Below are 22,905 nucleotides of genomic sequence, written 5' to 3' on the forward strand. Positions count from 1 at the left end.
TAAGAGTATTAACAATTATTCGCTAGTGTCGCAAATAGTTTCTTAACGATTCAAAAGAAAAACTGATTCCCGCATTTTTCCCCTCTCTTTCACTTTTTGCCTACAGTGCCACCTGATGAGCAGTGCTGGTTACCATCAAATTGAATTTACGAAAAAGCCGGTACTTGTGCAGTTATGTTTAGAATTTCCGGCGTTCCTGGATATTGAGGTGTTTTATATCAAATTAGTTTGCTGAATTTTACTTAGAATATATGAAGAATGGAGCTCACCGATGATAATCTGTTCACTCTGAACGAGTATCTGAAACACACGCTTAATCCTGATGTCAACGTCCGGCGACCTGGTAACTTAACCTTATAAAAACTATTACGTTCTGCCTATCTAATATGAACTCCATCGAATCAAATCTAGAGTTATTTATGTCGATGATAGTGATTAATATTCTACCATAACCATGAAATTATGATTTCTTTTATGAATTATACTTACATGCAACATATAATACTAATGCAAATATAACATAACATAACCTCTGACTTGACTGTCCAATTTAGTTCGAATAATTTATTGTTAAATACAATTTTGTTGTATTCTGTTCATTATTATTTTTTTTCGTGATACTCAATATCGTGAAATAACTTTTTTTTAGATATTGATCTTCAAATATTTAATGCATTCACAATACAAAGCATTGTTTACTGAATATTAATTTTCAGATTCAACTATTTTTTTTATTACCGCAAACTATTTGTTGCAGCCGAAAAATTTTTGGAATCCGTTGAAGTCAATCAAAATTATCCATTACTACTGCTACATCTGGTGGATAAATCTGAAATTGATATAACAATTCGAGTTGCTGGAGCTGTGGCTTTTAAAAATTACATCAAAAGAAATTGGAAAGTGGTCAGTATCGATTGTAAAGTTTGAAAAAAAAAAAGAAATGTAATATCTAACGGCACATTTTTAATGGGACCAAAATCTTATATTTCAAATTGTGGTAGTCATTAAATTTTAATTATTAGTTCTATTTCAGGATAAAATGAACCTTATTTAAAGCATTTTATTTCTAAACCTTTTAGGAAGAAGATACTGGTGATCGTATTCATGCACAAGATAGAGATGCAATCAAAAAATTAATAGTCAACTTAATGCTCCACTCTCCAGATTCTATCCAGAAACAACTGTCAGATGCAGTCTCAATAATTGGCCGTCATGATTTCCCTGACAAATGGCCAGAACTCATTGATCAAATGGTTGAAAAGTTCAACACTGGTGACTTTCATATTATAAATGGTGTGCTGCATACAGCACATTCATTATTCAAACGCTACCGTTATGAATTTAAGAGTCAAAGTCTCTGGACCGAGATAAAATTCGTTTTAGAGCAATTTGCCAAACCACTAACTGATTTGTTCGTAGTAAGTGACTTTAATTATAAATATTAAATTTATTTATTTTATATTTTTAAGACATGTTTTTGGCACACTGAACCATATGTATACAATGTTAACAATTATTATTGGTAATTTTAGGCTACTATGAACTTGACACAAGTTCATGCAAATAATGTGGAGGCCTTAAAAGTTATTTATAATTCATTAGTTATATTATGCAAGGTTTTCTATTCTCTGAATTTCCAAGTGAGTATTACTCCAAAAAAATGTTTATTGAGCATTTTAACTAGAATAATGTGAATGATAATTTTTTTAGGATTTACCAGAATTCTTTGAAGATAATATGGCCATTTGGATGTCCAATTTCCACACTTTACTCACAACAGAAGTTTTACCATTACAAACAACAGTAAATATACATTAAAAATTAATACATATGTCGAATGTTAAACTAACAACATTGTCGTTTCCAGGATGACGAGGAAGCTGGAGTAATTGAACAATTAAAATCACAAGTATGCGACAATGTTGGCCTTTATGCACAGAAATACGATGAAGAGTTTCAACCATACTTGCCCAATTTCGTTACAGCGATTTGGAATTTATTAACATCAACGGGTCAGCAGCCAAAGTTTGACGCGGTGCGATAAATTTTTCATAAACTGGATATATGTATATCACAGAATCTTTTTAAGTCAGATAATAATGATTTTCATTTTACTATCATAATCGGAGCATTGTGTATTTATATTTATAGCTTGTATCGAATGCCTTGCAATTTCTGGCGACTGTGGCAGACCGTGCTCAATACAGACACTTGTTCGAAGATCCATCAACATTAGGCAGCATCTGCGAGAAAGTTATCATCCCCAACATGGAATTTCGACGTAAAAATTGACTCTTATATCTTTGTTCCACATAATATAGCATTTCCCATTAACAGCAATGTCTCTCTTATAGAGTCAGATAATGAATTATTCGAAGATAACCCTGAAGAGTATATTCGCCGAGATATCGAAGGTAGCGATGTGGATACTCGTCGTCGTGCAGCATGCGACTTAGTGAAAGTTTTATCAAAATACTTTGAAGTGAAGATCATGGAGATTTTCGGTGCCTACATTCAGGTAAGGCAATAAATAAGTACAGTAAACCCAAATTGTGACTCACATAATGTAATATAATTAATCATTATAAGTTGTTAGAAACAAACAAATGAGTTAATATTACCCCATAGGTAATGTTACAAAATTACGCTGAAAAACCAGCAGAAAATTGGCGCAGCAAGGATGCTGCCCTCTACTTAGTAACAAGCAGTGCGAGCAGAGGTCAAACCCAAAAGCATGGTGTGACACAAAGTAGCGAACTGGTTTCATTGCCTCAATTTGCTGCGCAACACATCCAACCTGAATTGGAAAAGATAAATGGTAAATCTGATACATTATAAGAGAAATGATCTTACAGATATTAATCGTAAACTGTCCTCTAAATTCTTTCAGTTAATGAGTTTCCTGTGCTAAAAGCAGACGCCATTAAATTTATCATGACCTTCAGGTCCATACTACCCCGTGAACTTGTAGTTGGCAGTTTACCACAACTCATTCGACACCTTGCAGCAAGTAGTTCTGTTGTACACAGTTATGCCGCATGTGCAATCGAAAAAATCTTGGCCATAAGAGGACCAGACAACAAACCCATGTAAGAAGAGTTTTAAATTTGTAAAACTTTCGTTTAGATTACGTTTTTTTTTCTTGTACGTCACTTATGCATTTATGTTCCTTGATTACAGCGTCAAAGGAGAAGAGCTCGCACCACTGGCTGCTAATCTTCTCAAAGGGTTGTTTAACGTGTTGATCATTCAAGGATCTGAAGAGAATGAATACGTTATGAAAGCTATAATGAGAAGCTTTGTTATTCTACAAGAGAGCGTTGTTCCATTCTTAGCAGATTTATTACCAAAATTGACAGAAAAACTGACAATGGTTGCAAGAAACCCAAGTCGACCCAATTTCAATCATTATTTGTTTGAAACACTAAGTTTGTCCATTAAGTAAGTATTAAATCACATTTTCTGTAGTGCAGACTGATCATATCTTATTGTTCTACTAACCTTTTGCATTTCAGAATTGTTTGTAAAACAAATCCTGAAGCAGTTGCATCATTTGAACAAGCTCTCTTTCCAATATTCCAGGGAATCTTGCAACAAGACGTTCAAGGTACATTTCTGTTAATTAAGATTTTATATTTATCGAAATCCTTAAGTTACTGAAATACTATTTGATACCCATGCGTTGCAGAGTTCATCCCGTATGTCTTTCAAATTTTGGCACTGTTACTGGAACTCCATACCGGCAATGAAGTTCCAGAAGCTTATATGGCACTTTTCCCATGTCTATTGGCTCCAGTCCTATTCGAGAGACAAGGCAATATCCATCCTCTTAATAGGCTTCTGCAAGCTTTCGTTCAGCACGGAGCTCAACAAATAATAGCGCAGGACAAACTCAGCGGACTTCTTGGCGTTTTTCAAAAACTGATTGCATCCAAGGCTAACGACCATGAAGGTTTTCTACTCATTCAGTGTATCATTGAACATTTTCCACCGTAAGTGAATTTTAGTTTGTACCAACAAGATTTTTTAATATACAGTAAGATCCCAGGTTAGCACTTTGGATAAGTTCTGAGATTCTAGAGCGCTAAATGAAACAGCGCTATTCCGGGCACATATGGAACGGTAAAGCGACAAGTTCGGGAAATGGAAAGAAAAAATGTTTTACAAGTATTTGTAAGAGTATTACTTCTTCATACTTGTCGGCGTTATGTTCTTTTTAGGAGGCAAAGTACCAGTGCAAATGCATTTAACGTAGCAGCGTTAACCGGAGTCTGAGCCTACTAATAAAATCGATTTGAACAATGCTCTGTTTTAGGAACATCTTGGAACAGTATATAAAGCAGGTCTTTGTATTGCTATTTCAAAGACTGTCTTCTTCCAAAACAACTAAATATGTCAAGGGCCTCATAGTTTTCTTTGCCTATTACATTATACGTTATGGTTCAAGCAGTTTGGTAACGATTATTGACCAAATACAATCACAGTGAGTACAATCTCAGACGTAAAGTACAAATAATTACAAGAGCTTGCAGAATAAAGTTAATTGTCCTATGTTCTTATCAGGATGTTTGGCATGGTCGTTGAGCGCGTCCTGATTGCTGATTTACAAAAGGTGTCTGGCGTAATAGAGCGCAAAGTTACGGCAGTGGGAATATCAAATCTCTTAGTGGAATGTCCGGCAATGCTAGAAACACCATACAATGTATATTATCCTCGATTATTGGCAACACTCATCGAATTCTTTGAATTACCTCAAGACGAAACTAGCTTACCGGAAGATCAACTCTTTCCAGAAGTTGAAGATGCGCCTGGATACCAAGCAGCATACAGCCAACTAGTATTTGCGAGAAATCCTAAAACAGATCCTTTACAAGGTAAGTTTACGCACTGTTTACATCGTTGGCTGATTAAAGATTTTGTTAACGTCTCTACAAACAGGAAATATGTAGAAATTATAAACCTGATAATTTTTTTTATCCGTTTCTTTTTCCGTCTAGCCATCGGAGATGTTAGACTTCATCTGGCTCAAGGTTTGGGAAAACTGTCTCCAGGGCAACTACCGGGACTCCTAGGTCAAATTCCAGAACCTAATGCCAATCATCTAAGAAACTACTTGCAAACGGCCGGCATAACAGTTGCATAATACAAAATAGACGTCCGCGGCAGACTGAAAATTTATTTGATGGCTCGACGTTTCAACAATATCGAGCTGAATAAACTGTCGAGTTAAAAAATGAGACTTCAATTCAACAACTAAGTTTTAAGAAGTGAAAATTCGCGAAAATGACATTACAATTGTCGATGAATCACTTGTGGCGCCAAATTTCTTTGTTCGTTGCGGCACTTTTTTCATATTAGACTTCTTGATCGGTCAAAGTTTCCAAATGAAGTTTATATGACGTTAGAATCTAATTTTTTCAACGATGAGAGATAAATAATGATATTCTTCTCATTTACAGGATTAATATCGTGGTTACGAAAAAAATTTTCTGGAGAACGTCGTTGGAATTCACCAGTGAATTAAAATCCTGGGTATAGATCGGAGTATGTATCGATTACAAGTAATTTTTGCACATAAATTTTTCATACGCGAAAAAAAGCTTCGCTGTACACTTTGGCAAGACACTCCACGATTTTAATCGTATTTCAATATGTTTTTTCGTAACCTTGATAATACATGTAATTTCCTGCACATTTTTAGAATCCAGTGAAAGAAAAAACAATTGTTAATAAACATAGCTACGATTTTTTATCAGACTGCCTTTCAATCGTTTCCAATATCTCGTAATATTAATTAACAATTGATCATAATTTTTCACTTAAATACTGTTTTTAGTAGTCAATATAGTGTACCTCTGTAAATGAGGAACGAATGCTGCGAGTCAACTACAGATGCTTCACCGATAATTCATCCATCTGAGTTTAAAAGAATGTTATCCGTTCAGACCATTGACAACAGAGATGTCGCCATAATCGTAAAATTCTCGATCATTCATATACAAATGCCTAAACTCGCGTGTAAACGTAAATCTCCATACGCCACGGCAATAATTAACATAGCTTTACGGAGTCTCGCGTTAAAATATGCAAATGTACTCCGCTGACCAAAGATCTTTGTACCAGTCGCTGAAATTGAACTTTGGACAATTTCGCTCCACATGACTGCGCGCCTTTCGTCACAGCAAAACAAACAGTATACACAGTTCGTGTCTGAGGCTCTCGATCCACTCCAGGAGTTCTTTGACTCTGGCGTATCTCAACAAGAAGAGAAGAAGTTGCTCCTTTGACCAACCAGACATCAGTCTGATAAACAATTAAAAAAAATATCTTTCCTTATTCTTCAAGATTTATTATTAGAGCTTCTTAAACATTTAAACCAATTTCAATATTTTTAGGTCACCAATTCGTTCCGTTTTTGTTCTCCAATGATTTGGAGCGACTTAAAACATGGCTATTGTTTTTTATGGCGCCGTTCACGGTTATCGACGAAAGACGAGGAAAATGCATACATGTAAAATCACTGCATTCAAATATCCTTAAACATTGTATGGAAATTATGCAGATAGTTAGAGTCGCGTAACCTGCCGTTTAACTTAACAATAATTAGTATAAAAGCAAGTAAAGGTCCGCTGCGTAGATACGCCAGTCATTTACATGGTAATTATTCATTGAAAGACGTCAAAATGAAATGTTCTATATTGTATCAGAATGGTCATTAAGCATTGTGGCACGTCCCTTGGCATTGGTTACTGCATCACATTCTTTTAACACGTGGGAATTATTGATTCCTTGATAGCCGATATTTGGAAGTCATTTTGATTTCAGTTAACGACGTCAATTATTTGCATCCGCGCTTCGCATTTGACAAGGTGAACACACTCACGGACGTCAGAGATTCTGAGGATGATTAAAGTTATGGGAAGTCTACTAATGGTTTGTGAATCGTTATGATTATGATGAACATACGTAGATTATTCAAAATTTGTTAGCATTGAACGCGTGATGGAATGGTGTGGATCATTCTCGAACCTCGTAGTGATAATTTAAGTAATCAATAGGTATAAATGCCGTGTGTACTAATAATTCAATTATGACGAATGATCTGCCACGATACGGAATTATAAACGAAAAAAGAACTACTTAGTTCTTTTATCAAGATTTATCTCCAATAAATTTGTCTGTTGTACAAATCCATAATGCAGTTATGGAGGATGTTAGAAGTATTTAAGTACAGTCATTGTCGAGATAAATGAAGTAAATCCAAGAAAATAATTGTTTATTATATAATGTATGATCTGTCACCAATCAACAATATTTGTTATAATGGAGGGATATTAACGACTGAAAGAAATATCAAATCTCAAGTATTATAGTTATCTTATTGAAAATTATATTGAAACGTATTCGACTGATGATAATTTTATTTTGTCAACTAATAAGACTTATTGTCGGATATTTAGATATCTTAGTCTACACATATGAGTGATGACAAAAAAAGTGGTACCATTTATTATTCAGGGTCGATTTAGTGAACTTTGATCTACATACGTAACCTATCTTGCGACTTCCACTTCCGATAAAAGTGTCTCAGCTATTCGCGGTTTTATCCCCACCGTTTCAGAATTTTAGTTCGCGAAAATGCCGATAGATCATATACACTAAAGGCGTGACGTTACAATCAGTTTCAGTTCCGAACAGTTCGTCAGTCTGTTCAGTTCTCTTGAAATAATTTGATTAATTCCATTCAAGGGCTTAAATTACGATAAACTTACGTTCTACTGTTAAAGTAGATTCAAAATATTAATAAAAAGTTCAAGTAAGGTGAATTGAAAATCATCTCATTTACTAATTCAAGAAATTTTGATATAACAGTTAAAAGTTGCCTTTTCAAAATGGTCTACGCTCCAAATAATAGGACAACCGCCGAATCTGCCGTTATGGCGAGGTAAATATAAAAATTTTGTATTAAAACAAAATCTTATCATTAAATTATAACTGTCATTCATTATTATTGTATTGCTCATACAGAGAGATCACTGATGCTCTCTATTCTTTGAGCATGTATGAACCTTGAGCACAATTACGAAAAAGAATTTAATCACACTAAAAATAATAGTAGAAGGTCACATATAAATGAAATGATATAAATATTTCTTCTATATGAAAGGCTGATAACTAGAAAATTACGATCCTCCCTTAAATTATTACTTGCACATACATTTTTACAAGCAATTATTCTTTTGAAACATAAAAATGAAACTTGAAACATTTTTATTCATTTTTATCCACATTAATTTTAAAAAATGTTCCGCACCAAGTGATATTCAAACTAAGCATATTTCTAGTCTTAAATAATATATTGTTCATTAGGCCACACTATGTATACGTAGGTGACCTAACATATTCTTGGTATCATTTCGTCATCGTCCGATGCAGGTTGCTTTAACATTGATACCAATACACTCATTACCGTTAATGCTGCGAATTTTATCGCGTCAATTAGAAAATATCTGAATAAGTGCATGAGGCTTTTATCAACGGAGCAATTCAGTAATTGCACTTGCAAGTCGTTTCATATCGTTCTATAAGCCGCTACAAGAATATAACAGTCAGCTAAGACATGCCGAATGCAGGCGTCCGCGGCTCTCTGAAGAGCAACCCCCGGAATCACGATACACCTGTATAGTTGCAACTAGATTGTGGTGGGGGTCTGGCGTGTTTCGGCAGAGCCAATCAGAATCTTGGATTATGGTCCGACTTCGAATCATAGATGGGAGGTCGCGCGCAGCAGTGTTAGAATGAGACCGGCAGTTAAGGGAGGGGATATATTGGCAAGCTAGGTGCTGAAAAAGCGAGACACGGGACGTACACGAGGTCGATGGTGCTGCGCAAAATTCATGTGGGAAAACGTTGCGACTAATGGCAGAAGAAGAGGATATGTGTTGTACAATAACAAAGGGGGAAAGTCTTTTAAAAAAATGATTACTGAAATTTTGAACTAGAAATATAGATGGAATGGAAAGATCGGAATTTCGGAAACTATCGTGATTGCAAGCTTCTAGATAGAAATTGTGGATCGATATACTACATCCGAAGAAATTCCACTTCGTCGACTTTGTTATGCATGTAATATATAGGTTAGGTTCAGGATTGAAGGTTTTTACAAGTTCCAACTTATGTACGTTGTTAAATATTCACATGTCCTAGGGAGGAACATTTTTTTTATCTGTTCTAACCCTTGACTCTTTTGAAATACTGTGATAATGTCGGTGATCGATATTGTGTATGCCAGGGTAAAACTAAGGGCCTACGTTGCAGAAAGATATAGAGCATAGAAATTGCACTTCCGCAAAATTAGCAATAAAAAGAATGATTACAAAGAACAATGTAGTCAATCGATTGATCTGGATCTTTGAGGAAAAACATTGCAATTCCGAAAAGCTGTAGCTTCATAAGATAGTTGTGGGGAAATAAGACAGTGTACAGTGCCGTGACGGAAAACAACTTTCAAGCGTACTTACTGTAAGAAAAATTAAAAAAAAATTTTGCAACAAATTATAGCTCCCAAAATACGATGACAATCTTAATATATATTAGTCTTTTTTACCATTAACCATTTTTGTACTCCATCGTCCATCGGGAAAGTAATATGGGTGGCGGTAGTGTCGCGGCTGCCGGAGCCTCGTGCCCTTCTTCTTCATCCATCTAGCAACCGTTGATATAAGCGGCGCTTGCTACGCTGCATTCGCCTTTCAAGCACGAAATCAGTACGTGCCCAACCGTCCACTAGTGTACTACATTGCGTCAGGTGGCTTAGCTGATATTTCACTCACTTATTTTGGTTTCACTATTTATCATCGCGAAGGTGCTACTCCGTGTATTCGTCTATAGTACGTGTTCAACTAATTCCGTGCTAAAATGAACTACGGTGATCTCTCTGTTAGTAACGTGGAGAACAGCAGGTTTGTAGATATAATTACTATTTGAGGATGTAGATGGTCCATTTTTTCCTTGTAATATACGACAAATGCGGCTCCCACGATGTACTCTGACCATGCGCTAACATCAGTAGAAGCACCTAGTGAAAATTCTTAACGCATTGCTGGTACTGACTACATATTCACTAGTGAATGTCTTTTGGACGCTCCCTGTCATGTGGCCATTGCCAATCTGTTCAATCATTCAAGTCTTATTGAGTGCGATGAAAAATTGATATGAGACTACGTGTGCGAATTGGAGAAGCTTTCTGGAAATTGTTGTGTGAAAGAAGTATCCAGTTTGTAATTTAGAGTGTCCTAGTAATATATGGTAAACGCCTACTGTCATCACAGGAGACTCTTTCATTTTGTATGTCGCCTTAGATTTGTTTGATAAGTAATTGCAATTACTGAGAAACTATTCAATAACTGAAAGCCGGGCGTCACTAGGAGCGTGGCAGGGGCGGATATGAGTCGCGGTTTGAATTTACAGTGTTGCCGCTTGAAGCATATATTTTTGCTCAAAATCTTTCCTCTAGTATACATTTGAATCAGAATTTGTATTCTTGCTAGTTGTAGATAAAGTATTTTTGGATATGGTCGTACCTTGGAGTCGTTCGCCACGTGAAGTCTGGGGTCATTGCTTGTTTTATTATAGCTTTTTGGTTTTTAAAATAAATATCTAATACACGTGTTTCGCTCAGAAGCATCGAATAAAAGGGCGTGTAACTTGTCGAATTTTTGTTTGCTGATATTACTGCAACGAATAGAGAAAGTATATTTTGTTGTCGGCTGTACAAGTTGGTGGGTACGAGTAAATGAGGAAATGATGACACGAACGCGCGATAGTGCTCAAAAAATCACGTAGCCCATCTGTGCAGGCCCTTGACCTAAATACGATACGCACATGTCAAACATGCGTCGAAATATCCTGAAAATAAATATTTCAATGCCGCGTCTCGACACGGTTTAGAATTTTACCACGAACCACAGTAATGCATAACAAATTGGGAACTGTATATTTCTAACATTTAGCATTAATTTCGCTTTGCCCTATGAGGAGAGGCTCGTTTTGTCGTTTTCAGTTGAAATGTAACTTTTAGCTAACTTTCAGATCCAACAATCGCGAGGATCTTGCGGAATTTATGTCGTTGTCGAAATCAGTTGGATATTTAACATAACCTGAAAAGTACGTGGCTTTATTCTGAGATCTAAAAAAATAGCAGAAAAATGAAATGATCTTATCCAACATTAGATAAGATTGCTAGATTACGATGTTAAAGAATTGGATAAAGTAAAAAAGCTTTTTTTTTGTGAATGACGATGATCATTAAAAAAAAAGTTGCATTGACGCACTTTGAATTTAAATCAGATACAATATTTACAAGTGCGAATCGAATATTAATGCTAGTTAGGAAAATAAGTTGGTATTGTTTAATAATAAGTTCAGTCATGCTTTTTTCCTTCGTGTACTCATACCGTGTTCCAACCCAAATGCACCGCCTGAAGTTAGCGCATTTCTTCGATTCTTATGATAAAACCATGTTCAGGTAGCGCGTTTGGGCGGAATAACCGCGTATGCATACCTTGCTTATATTCAAGGAAGCCTGATACCGTTGTTGACTTTATTGCATCATTGATTTTTTTTCTATTGAATTACATTGAACCATTCATACTTAAAATATTAAATGGATCAATAATTAGATGCATTGCACATATAGTGTGAAAGCAAATATGCAGATAGAAACCATAAAAACCACTGCCGCGAAGTTAGTTCTCGATGCAGTGTAATATACAACTAATGGTTTCTACACCAGATAGATTGTATTCAGGACTTTCCAGAACAAGTAGCCTTTCTGTTATGTAACTTTTACTTATAGGATAGTAATATCCGCGATGACTGTGCGTTATATAGGAATTGATACGTAAATGTCATTTCAACGGTTAATATTGAACACTCAGAAATTTCAAACAATAAAAAAGTTAATGATACAATTTATTATACAAAATGGGAATATGATTGAGGTTAGAAAGAACTCGACTTTATCGTTTTAAAAATAATCAAATTTAGAAGTGTGTACCTGTACTTACCAGAGAAAGGCTTGTAGTCCCTAACCTAATTGGAAACAGTTACTCGAAGCGTGTCGAGTTTCTTCATTTTTTTTACCTTCATTGCAAGACGACAATGATGTCACGACGAGTAGCAAGATATTAAAATTGCACTTTCTATCGCGACGTTCGTTATTCGAAGAGCATTTAAAAACCCCGCCAAAAGAAGGGCGCGAACACATTCGAAAATGTAATATGGCCGTCCCTTAACCGGCAAAAGTATTGATTGCGTCGGGTCGACACCCCTACGAGTAAAGCCGAGCATAGGTCAATGTCGGATGTATAGTTTTCACAACACGAAACTGAACTCTGTCGATAACCTTCTAATTGATATTGCAGTGGCATAAAATTGCTTTGATATTTTGCGTTATTTTTTATCTTGTATCTATCACAGATCACAACACTGACGTTTGCATGCTGATTATAAATTGTAAATATTGCAAAACTACCAGCTAATTTAAGTACAAATAATTTACTAATGTTAGTTTGAAATTAGACATTTGGTGACATTTGACGCCTCATACACGACTCTTGCACAGTGCTTTGTCTAACAATTGATTTTCGCCGTCCGCCATTTCTCTCTAATATTTTTCAGTCGCCACAAAATTTCGGCATAACTAGATATATTCTCTATAAAGCGTGTTCTGTGTCTCTGGCCGTGTTCTCGGCTTTTGTTTTTTCTCCCGAAACTCCGAGAAACAAAAAAGAACAGGATGACAATACGGGAGGTGAATACGAATACAAGGTATTCGCTCGAAGAAAACGTGTAGGATATTTTTAGCTTCGTTCTTACACCGAGATATTTATATGCGTTCCTAAAGTAATTTCAATTTGTACGAATTACTCTTGCATCGAGTAGAAAGTATTTTTAATGGAAAAAAATACACATTCTCTCCTGAATAACCGTTTGGCTCAAGTTCAACCATATTCGATATTTTCTTTTTTCATTCATTAATAGAATTTAGAAATTTGTACGCTATCTAGCACAGTTGCCGGACGTGTAGGCGAATGACTTGTGAGACGAAGCCCAATCTTTGATCCACGAGAGGAACGGCTGTCTACTCTCTACAGGTGGACAGCTAATGTCATATATATATATATACATATGTATATACTAACGTGCGCACATAGCGATACATACAGTTATATGCCAGTAAAGGAGTCGTATACAAAGGATAGGTGCGAACGACCGAGAAGAAGCCAGAACCATGCCAAGAGACGATCGAAAGGTTGCTTTTCTAATTGAGGAGCAGTAAGGTACGGAAAAGAAATTGAGGTCGCTGAATCACAGACGAATAATAAGAGACAGACGCGATTATACCAATAAACAATGCATTTGTTAATATCGAGTAACGTGTCCACGTAGCTACGACCTTGCCGCATTCCGAACCGAAAGTTTTCCCTTTCCACGGGTCATATACGGGATGACCTGTTCCGCGTGAGTTACATACCAATCGGCTGAAATCGGTTAACGAAATCAATCGACCTACATATCGATATAATCTGTCCTCATTACGACCCATATTTCAACGCTTGTATCGAAACACACGGGCATCATCCGGCATTTGCATAGCACGTGGCGTAGGGTCTTTTTTTTTATTCCATTTTTTCCCTCCGTTCGTCGTTTTAAGATGACGACCGATTGTGGATTCTTGGACCCGTGAACCTTCAGACGTTTACGAACCCTGATAACTCCTATCTTCCTAGAACTCGAGCTTTTCGTTAAACACTCTCTGTCAATGTACACTCTATACGCGAGACGCGTTTGTCATGCAAACAACGACTGTCGTACGATACACATACATATGTATGCAAGGTGCATTTATAAATTACCAAAAATGGCCATTTTTGTTATATGTACATATAGCGTGAGTACTCATGTACATAACTATTACGTATAACACGTATTGTACCGGCATGTGGCACGACCTTGTGTCGTCGACGATAATGTAATTACAAAACGCGATTGGCATAACCTTTAAGTGGCTGTGAACGTTCCAGAAACTTTATGACTTTGCACCCGTCTTGCGATCTAACCGCGCGTGACAGGTGACGCAGTTGCATTTAAATTATCCACCCTAATGGGATATACGTAAGTGTGCCTACAAAGGAGCAGTGTCATTGTTTGATTTTCATCACTTTGCTTCGTGCACGTTTCTTGGAACGGAATTCGCATGTTATATTTGCACTTCGGGGAATTTCCGTATGGGTTATCTTTATTTGTTTTGTTTATTTCAATTTTTTAAGGTAAAAGAAGGCCGTGTCCTCGCTTATTTTCCGGTTGAAGAGACTTTTTCTCTACCGAGTTCTCGTTATATATATATGTATATATGTTTCCGTATTAACACCTTACCTTTTGAAACGCTTTGATCTAAAGACAAGGCCCAACGACCAATTGCAGTCGTCTTTTCATGGAATGCTAACCTTTGATTGGTCGTTAAGTCGCTTCTACTTTAAAGTCGATCTGTATAAGCGAAATTTTAATATGCGCCATAGCGTCTGATTCGGTTGAGATGTCGACTTTTATGTATCTTTTTTATCACCATGTTCTGCTTGCGGACTATTTCGATTTGCATTAGCTTCATGTAACTGTAGATTTTTTTAAGCGCGTACGGGAATTTATATTTCTTGTTATCGACGAGATCAACGTCTGTCTGTGGGTTCCTGAATGGAAAATGACATGCAGGAAACACGTGCACTTTGAACTTTTTTTTTATGTTTCGACATAACCTGTATGTGGGATGTGTCGATATTTTTTTTAAAATTAAAATTTTTTTCTAAGACGAATGACTTATTACTGCCTGCCAGTGTGTCTCTTTTTTGTTATCGCACGGAATCATTATTTTGCTGATTGTCATGTGTAAACGTCATTGCGCATTTATCTATCGTGCATCGGCTGCTCAGATGCAGCAAAAAGAGACTACAGAGAAAACATGTGTATGTACGTCTGCCAGATCTTACTGCCAGACTGTAATTTCACACGAATAATGTTTAATATGCTAAATTTAGGTACTCTGTTTAAAATTAATGACATTTGCCTGAACTATTAATAATTCAAGTATGCTTAACACGCGTTTTGTTTTCTCGTGCAAATATTAAATAACGTATTTTTATTCATGAAATTAGAGGATACCGGCTGTAACCAGATTTACGTGAATATGTATTTACATGAGAATATACATATATACTATCTTTAATGTATGAACTCGAACAACGCAACGTCATGCTTCGAATCCTAATTAGTCTGGAGGGATTCACAGAAATGACTTGTGCGGTCGTATCTCAATCGTGTTCGAGATTCTTCTGTTATCTCGCACGTGTTACCAAACGAAAATCCCGAGCGTGTCGCACATCGATCGCGACGATATATTTACTAATATACGCAGGCATCCACGGTTGCGTCCACGTCGATTTTGTAATGAGACCAAGAGACCGAGACCAAGACACGTGACTCGCACGCGTTCAACACAACGTCGACCTTTGGTTCATTTTTTCTATCTCTTCCATAATCCTCTCTGGATGGTTTCATCCTAATCGTAATTGATACCTGCCATATCATTTTTTTTTTCTTTTTTCATATTCACCCAATTGTATCGATTTCCTCCGCTATCACGCATATTACTCGTAACCGCGTTCAAGGCTGACCCAACCTAGAAAATTTTTGCGCGGACGCCTTGAAGATATTTTTTTCGTTCGCCCACAAGGTTCCCGATCTCTTTCGATAATTCAGGGATTTTAAAGGTATTTCAAATATGCGGATATGTATACTTCATTTTCAAGTTATAAAAGTCCTGTAACCTCCGAATGGATGTTTCACGTATGAAGACAAGTGAACTACTCTTTAATTTAGTATATTGGGAACTGGTGGGCGTCGCGACGGGCTTTTCGAATTCGGAAACATGCGGATACTACGTAAATTAGACGTGACTCTAGGTTAGATGAAGACTGTGATTGGTCTATTTCTTTATTTGAACGGAATTTGAATGTTATGTCATTTTGATGCAAAATACTTTGTAAGTGGATCTACATAAGTAAATTGATAGGAGGCGAGTTTGATTCAAGTGAGTGTTCTTAGATAATGTTTGACGATTTTAATGATTCTGACTATGCATGGAATTCAAATGAGATAACAAATTAAATAATCTTTATTGTTATGCAATGATCACGGGAACCGTGAATTCGCCTTTCTCTCAACGTAACGATTTTTCCCCCCTTTTTTTCCTTTCCTTTCAGTTCACGTATATACTTAGTTTTTCCTCTTTGACTTTTCCATGCGTCATCACGGACACACAAACCCCCATTAACTCTACAATATTATTTGCTACAGCGAAAAATTATACTCATGCCTCTGGCATGCGCGACGTTCATGCTTCTCTTTCTCAAGGACTTCGAACTGAAATTCCCCTGAGTCTTGGCTACTTTCGCTTTGCTTCGAGAAAATTCGGCTGTACTCTTCTTGCGCGTTAGTAGTAATACTTTATTTTTAGGAAATATCCTTAATTTTTATTATTGTTTCACGACAATCATAGGGTTGCTTTCGTTTGTCAGAAAATTGTTATCTAGAATCATCAATTCCCAGAAACGGCAACTGCCCGAACGCCACTTGTGTTCACGTTGCTCCCGACAACTGTCGATATAGCAGAAACCTACGTTTATCTATGCGACTATACCTACCGGGCTGTCCTGCTGCCGTAAGCGGCAGGAACACCAAGCAGCGTTTCAGCAGTTGCCGTTTCTAGCACGCGACAGTAGCCCCAACCGTAACATCAATGTTTCACTTTTGTTTTGCTGATTTCAACGTACATAACCAACCAGACGGTATTTGTTTTCGGTCCTTCATTATTATACTGTCGACGCACAAGTTATTGATATTTACCGGTAAATGGATACCGCGATGGTGGTTTTGATGCAGTCATCAAATTGCAGGTTTTTATCGCTTCAAGTTATTTGTAAACAGTACGAATTTCCAGGTTGCATATTTTCTGCAGTAGTTGCTAATCCTTGTGGCTTGATGCACGCAACACTTGTCGTTAAGGAGTTTGATTACGTGGAACTTATCTAATAACAACTTTATCGATTCAAAGGCTGCTATTGTATAACCTTACAGACAGTCGTTTAATACCACGTTATCACAGGCAGCAAGAGGAAACTGATTAATTATAATTTTTGTTTCGGTCATACAATTACCTTTATGTAAACGTATAAAATGTTCAACTCAATTCGAATAACTTACAGGGACATCTGCTTAATGCTCGGTCCACATAATTATTAGCCATTCGCAAAATCTCGGATAAACGTAACGAGAGAAAGTTTCATTTCGAAGCTAACTTTCAAGTCTGTCATCAACGCAAAGCGTGAAAAGATTGTAAATAGCGAAGAGAGAAAATATCTTAATTCGTTAATTGCGGTTATCGCTTAACTCGAAATTGAATCAATTATTGATAAGATGCAGACGATTAAAGTCTCTGAAGTTGCGCTCAGGGGGTGGGCACTGTATTTATAAAGTGTTTCATCGAAAGCCAAATGCCATCAACCTGGTTCTACAATGTACAATAGCTAGTAGTGTCAATACGTTTTAACACATGATTACATTGACGTCAAGGTGTAATTATTTAATACAAAATTGCAATCTTCATGAAATATAGATAGTATAGTAAATTCGATGATTTGCCTATACGTACAACAAAACACCATTTTCATACTACCTTGAACTAATGGCCAATTTACCAATAAAATTTATCCAGTCATTCAGTCTTATTAATGACCGAAATGCACTTTGCCTCAACTAATAGTTCCAATAACTCCCACCAATATCGTATAATGTCGAGGCGCCACTGTTTCGTTGAACTTACGATCCAAAAGGGTAATTGACATCCGTTCAAATACATTGAATTATCATATGAAATGTTTCTTTGTTTTTTCCTCTGACGTCAATACTCCAGAAAGGTTTAAGGTTGAAGGTGGAAGGTGGAAGGTGTAACGTGAACAGTTTAGAATGAGTAAATGAGGCACGTGGAAAACAGTTGAAAAACGCACAAAGGTCGCTTGTGAAATGATACAGAAAAATGGGACTTAATATTTATCAAAGTCAGGAATGATATTTGCATTGGTTTCAATTGCTTACTTTGCATACAATAACGACGATACGTACGCAGGAATAGGTACGTAAAAACTTAGCATCGCAAATTATAAAGCAATGCGTAAAGGCATTGGACCGTGGACGTTAGTATTGAAATTTGAACTCTTTTTTCCTATGGTTCGCGCGTGACTAATTATAAATTGTTGAGTGACTACTTTTTTTTTTAATTTTGTGCCGTAGCTAACGTGACTATGCGTCACGGGCGATGGAAAAGATTAAAAATATTTGCTATCTGTCAATTTCGCTCGAACACTTTTAAAATATATATTCCATTACGTCAAGCGGTCGAAAAAAAATTTAAATAAAATTATCGTCCTCCGATACCAAGTAGCGTCAAACACCAATGAGCTTTGTAATTATTTTGTCTGCTATTAGTGTTGTACGATGACAGATGATTATTTGAAATCACGTTAGGTTATCGTGACCTATACTAATTTTCTATGCTTAATTCATACGTTCGACGATTATAATGAATCCTTAAGTTGAAGCGCAATGAAGGCAGCTGAACATTTTTATTTTCTAATTTAACCTTAACCCGGGAATAGGCGCGTGGGGTGTCCGAGACACCCAGAGTCAATGCATTTCAAATGGGGAACAAAATGGCGCGACCATTCCCGGGTTAATGATGAAAATATTTCCCGATGCTCTTTCATATTATCAAGCTGCCACTATGCGCCCCGTTAATGGTTACGATGATCACGGTTGTGAATGATGACGTTAGCCACGTAGCATGACAAATGTCAAGTATGAATCGAAGATCTATTGACGTCAGAGTCATCGAGTCATCAGTACGAATAAATTTACGTAGTCTTTTCTATTTCTCGAATCTCATGCGTAGCGGTCATGTAAGTGCAAAAAAGCAAAGTGATCGCAGAACCCGTTTCTCTTAAATATGTTTGCATTATTCATTTTTTAAAGGTAATTCCACATTCATGCTATGCATACATCGACAAGGTTTACACCTGCAATAACCTCATGCCAAGTATTGCGTGCTTGATAATTTACCAAATACTCTTATAAAAGTCAAAATGTTTTTCCAGACAACGATCGTCATGATATTGCAATATTATAATATGTTTATGAAATTTGTATGCATTTAATTTTCTTAAATATTCGTATTCCCGTTACGTTTTTGCATTAATTGCAATGACAGGGTATTCCTGTAGTCAGGTATGATGCATGATAAGAACTATTGAATTATAAAATGATGAAAAAATGTGGAAGAGAAATATTTTGTTTATAATCATGAATGAAGTCACAGAGTGGGAGAGACAATTAGTTTTCATTATCGATATTGGGTGGATCGCAGTGTCGCTAAGCAATTACGCCGTGTCATAAAGAGTGAAGCGGTAAACGTCAGGTTGAATACGAAGGCCAGTTAGTGTGATATTGCAAAAAGGGGGTCAAGAAGCGTGTCGTAAAGACAAATATTTGCATGCAACAACGATATCCTCTGTTATGATGTGTCTAACGCGGGAACAAGAAACCGTCACTTGAAAAATAAATCCAATAAAAATATCCTATTGTCTTAGTTTGAATTTTTAACTGAAAAAGATTTTTTATAACCTGGTATTCCTTTCGTTTCAGAACTACCCTGCGAAGGATCGCTCGCCATGAAGAACCAGAGTTCAGCAACGCGAGCATTCTTAACAGCATGGAGCGTTTCGTACGCACCGTTAATGAAATGGAGGAAACAATCTTGGTACCAAGTCGTTTGCTGGACCTGGCCGTGGGTGATGCTGCCGACACCATTACCATGAAGGGAAAGCGTGGCGCCACCATTAAGGACACCATGGCGAACACTGATCTCTTTCGTCTGTATAACATCGTCAACAGGACGAAGGTCGAACTCCTTTGGTCCCAGGAACCCGAGGAGGACGATATCATTGCTGATATCGAAAAGGAAAAGAGGAGACCTGCCACTCTAACCCGAAGACCAAGCACTACATCCATGCAGAGCATTCACAGTGCTGCCTCCATCAGTTCAAACGCATCGACTACGTCATCCTCGTCGGTCTCGTCCTCTGCATGCGATTCGGATTCCGATACCGGAATTGAAAATGATTCTGGTCTTGAGAACGAGGAACCTAGCGACAGGCTGGCCAATATCGCTGCTGATAATTTCCGAAGACATCTCAGGGGTCTTCATCGCAGCATTGAAAGGATGACTGAAGCCGCTGCCTATCTGACACTCAGGTATCAAGCTGATGTCGGTGGGCAGGTTTGATTCTCCCGTTTTCTATCGCGTCATTTTACCCTCCTGTTAAGTTACTTCTTATTATTTTTAATATTATTATTATTAATATTGATCGTGCATTATAGACTTTCTGCTACACGAGCTTCTCGGCTTTTGGCAATGTCAGAGACTTTAGCCAAATTCTTCATTATAAGATTGCGTATTTGCGCTTTATTAGCTCATTAACGCGTGAACGCTCCTCCTGATCTTGATGCGCTATGAATAATTCTTTTTGTCTTTATTGAACTTGCCTTATCGTCATATTCTATGTGCGTGTGAATGTTTCGATTAGTGCCTGATTTAGATTGTAATGCCGTACCTCTTATTGTGCAAACTCTTGTGATGATGGTTAGTTGGTTGTTTTATCAATGCTTAATTATTCGTCGTTACTGGGACAAATATTTATGTTGAGAATTATTGAATTCGTCAATGGTATTCTATGTTCATAATGATTGGGTCTTGTTCAGAAACTTGGGTAACGTTTTCGCGTGGTCGAGGAACGTTTTCTAGTTGGAAAAAATAATTTCAATAATGGTGTTAAGAGTATACGCGAAATAATGATTGTTTCTTCAATAGATAAGTGGAATTCTTCTTGGATTGGGAAAAAAAAGTGTTTCGTGAGTGAAGGGAGAAGTTATTGCAAAAGCATGTTTGCTCGGTATAATGTTTTCTTACAAACATACGGGGTGTAATATTTCCGTTTTTGAAATGTCGTAAGGAGTTCTTATCGCCGAGGCCATGTTTGCACGCCAGCGAAATTTCATAAGACCTGAGGTCGAAATATATTTTGGATCGGACGTACTTTATGGGTTACGGTCAAAGTACATGCATTCACGTTTATCAACAGCCGTTAACTCTTTTTCTCAATTTTCATTTGTCATTTGCAGCTTGTTTCTTTTTTCATTACTTTTGTAACTCTTGCATAAAGTGCCAAGGAGTGTACAGTTGCCATTGGGAGTGTCGAACAAAAAATTAGGTATGTAGATAATTATTGTCGACAATATTGGGGATATTGAAATATTTCGATCCAATGTTATCTTCCACCTAAGGTTTGATAAATGAGATAAGTTTACTTTAAATTAGTAAGAAAAGATTGTTAAATGCATTTCTTGATTTTCATAATGGCGCATCAAGTTCTTATGTTTCACGAATGTTAGAGAGAGAAAATGAATTTCTAGAAATATCATAGACGCACGTGATATTGGAATTTTTCGAAAAATATTGCAAGACTGAAAAGAGCGTGCACGGGGAGTAGGCTTTCCGAATTTTGTTTGGAGATCAAAGATTAACTGGAAATACGAGGATGTTTTTTATGTTATGACAAAGAAAATAATATAATGAAACGTTTGAAGAAAAAAAAATAAAGAATTGCGATAGTGGAGTATACATTTTTCGAAAAATACCAAATACAAGTTAAGGACTAAGACTATTGAAGACGAGAATTGTTGAATATATTTTCGGGATAATAACATTGTACGACATCGAGCCCGGTTATTGAACAACAAGAATATAGTACTGAGAATTTTTGAAAAAACAAAATAAAAAAATAGTAAAATCCAACAATCTCTTGCATTTTTAAGATCAAGTAGTAAAATGGTCCGAATCCCAAGAATTCCAAACGTCGACCGATCCATGAAATATGTATATCGTGATTCAACCGAAAACGTTTGTCTCTTGCATCTAGTAGAATATTTAAAAAAAAAATTAAAAAAAAACGAGAAAAGCGAGTGATATTCTGTATATACGGTTCAGGTCTACGATTATTTATTTTTTATTACACTGTACTCTTAAGCGAGCAATGAATTTATATTTATAATTCTCCTTCTTCCCCACCTCACAAAACCTGAAACAATAATTCAAAGCGTACACATTTCTGCGATTTGGAACAAAAGAAAAGAAATATTCCCCAATCCACAATTACATGCCGTAGTCACTCAATTTATGTATTTTTTGTCTACTCTGTCAACTTCAAAATGTCTGCATATTCACAGTTTAGAGTGTAATCTATAAAGCAATATTATTTCACGATAAATAAGTACAACCACCGATTATCAAAATTGTTCTGTATGGTAAACTTTATTCACAATGCTTCTGATAGAAACTACGAATTAGAGCGTCAACTAAACGAACAAACAATTGTATAGAGATTTAATGCAAAATTATATTCTACTGTTGGAATTTATTGGGATACGACAGAAAAAGTAAAACTTTTCAAATCGATGACAGTTCATGTGTCCCAAAGACTCCACTGTCGTATCGCTATTTCTTTAGTAATAACAGTCATTGCGTAAGATTAATTAGAAGAAAATTTTGGAAAAACAGCAAGACACCGAAAGAATTTCTCCCTGTATATAATTTGTACATACGAATATACGTGTAATATAAATTATATAGGTGTTAATAATGATGGCTTTATATATATATATATATCTATACATTATTAA

The 22,905-nt window shown here is 36.4% G+C and overlaps 2 protein-coding genes across 5 annotated transcripts; both read left to right on the forward strand.

The window, feature by feature from the left end:
• Nucleotides 1-123: 123 nt before the first annotated feature.
• On the forward strand, nt 124-5,755 carry LOC107271137 (exportin-2). Of its 2 annotated transcripts, none has more exons than XM_015746804.2 (16): nt 124-343; nt 758-903; nt 1,080-1,418; nt 1,533-1,640; nt 1,711-1,803; nt 1,868-2,035; nt 2,152-2,281; nt 2,355-2,518; nt 2,629-2,818; nt 2,891-3,089; nt 3,181-3,441; nt 3,516-3,607; nt 3,689-3,992; nt 4,316-4,483; nt 4,564-4,874; nt 4,998-5,755. In XM_015746804.2, exons 1-16 carry the CDS (start codon nt 259-261, stop codon nt 5,141-5,143), a joined length of 2,904 nt encoding a protein of 967 aa, XP_015602290.1. In that variant the 5' UTR covers nt 124-258; the 3' UTR covers nt 5,144-5,755. The 2 variants fall into 2 exon arrangements, with proteins under 2 accessions (XP_015602290.1, XP_024946747.1); XM_025090979.1 differs by having other exon boundaries at nt 130-343; nt 717-903.
• Nucleotides 5,756-7,675: 1,920 nt separating this feature from the next.
• LOC107271250 lies at nt 7,676-22,884 on the forward strand. 3 transcript variants are annotated; one of them, XM_015747048.2, is made up of 2 exons: nt 7,676-7,945; nt 19,813-22,884. In XM_015747048.2, exons 1-2 carry the CDS (start codon nt 7,893-7,895, stop codon nt 20,450-20,452), a joined length of 693 nt encoding a protein of 230 aa, XP_015602534.1. In that variant the 5' UTR covers nt 7,676-7,892; the 3' UTR covers nt 20,453-22,884. The 3 variants fall into 3 exon arrangements, with proteins under 3 accessions (XP_015602534.1, XP_015602625.1, XP_015602711.2); XM_015747139.2 differs by lacking the exon at nt 7,676-7,945 and adding an exon at nt 9,739-9,962; XM_015747225.2 differs by lacking the exon at nt 7,676-7,945 and adding an exon at nt 16,887-17,012.
• Nucleotides 22,885-22,905: the final 21 nt, after the last annotated feature.

Source organism: Cephus cinctus, unplaced genomic scaffold, assembly GCF_000341935.2.
Source record: "Cephus cinctus unplaced genomic scaffold, Ccin1 Ccin1_scaffold0008, whole genome shotgun sequence".
Taxonomy (NCBI): Eukaryota; Metazoa; Arthropoda; class Insecta; order Hymenoptera; family Cephidae; genus Cephus; species Cephus cinctus.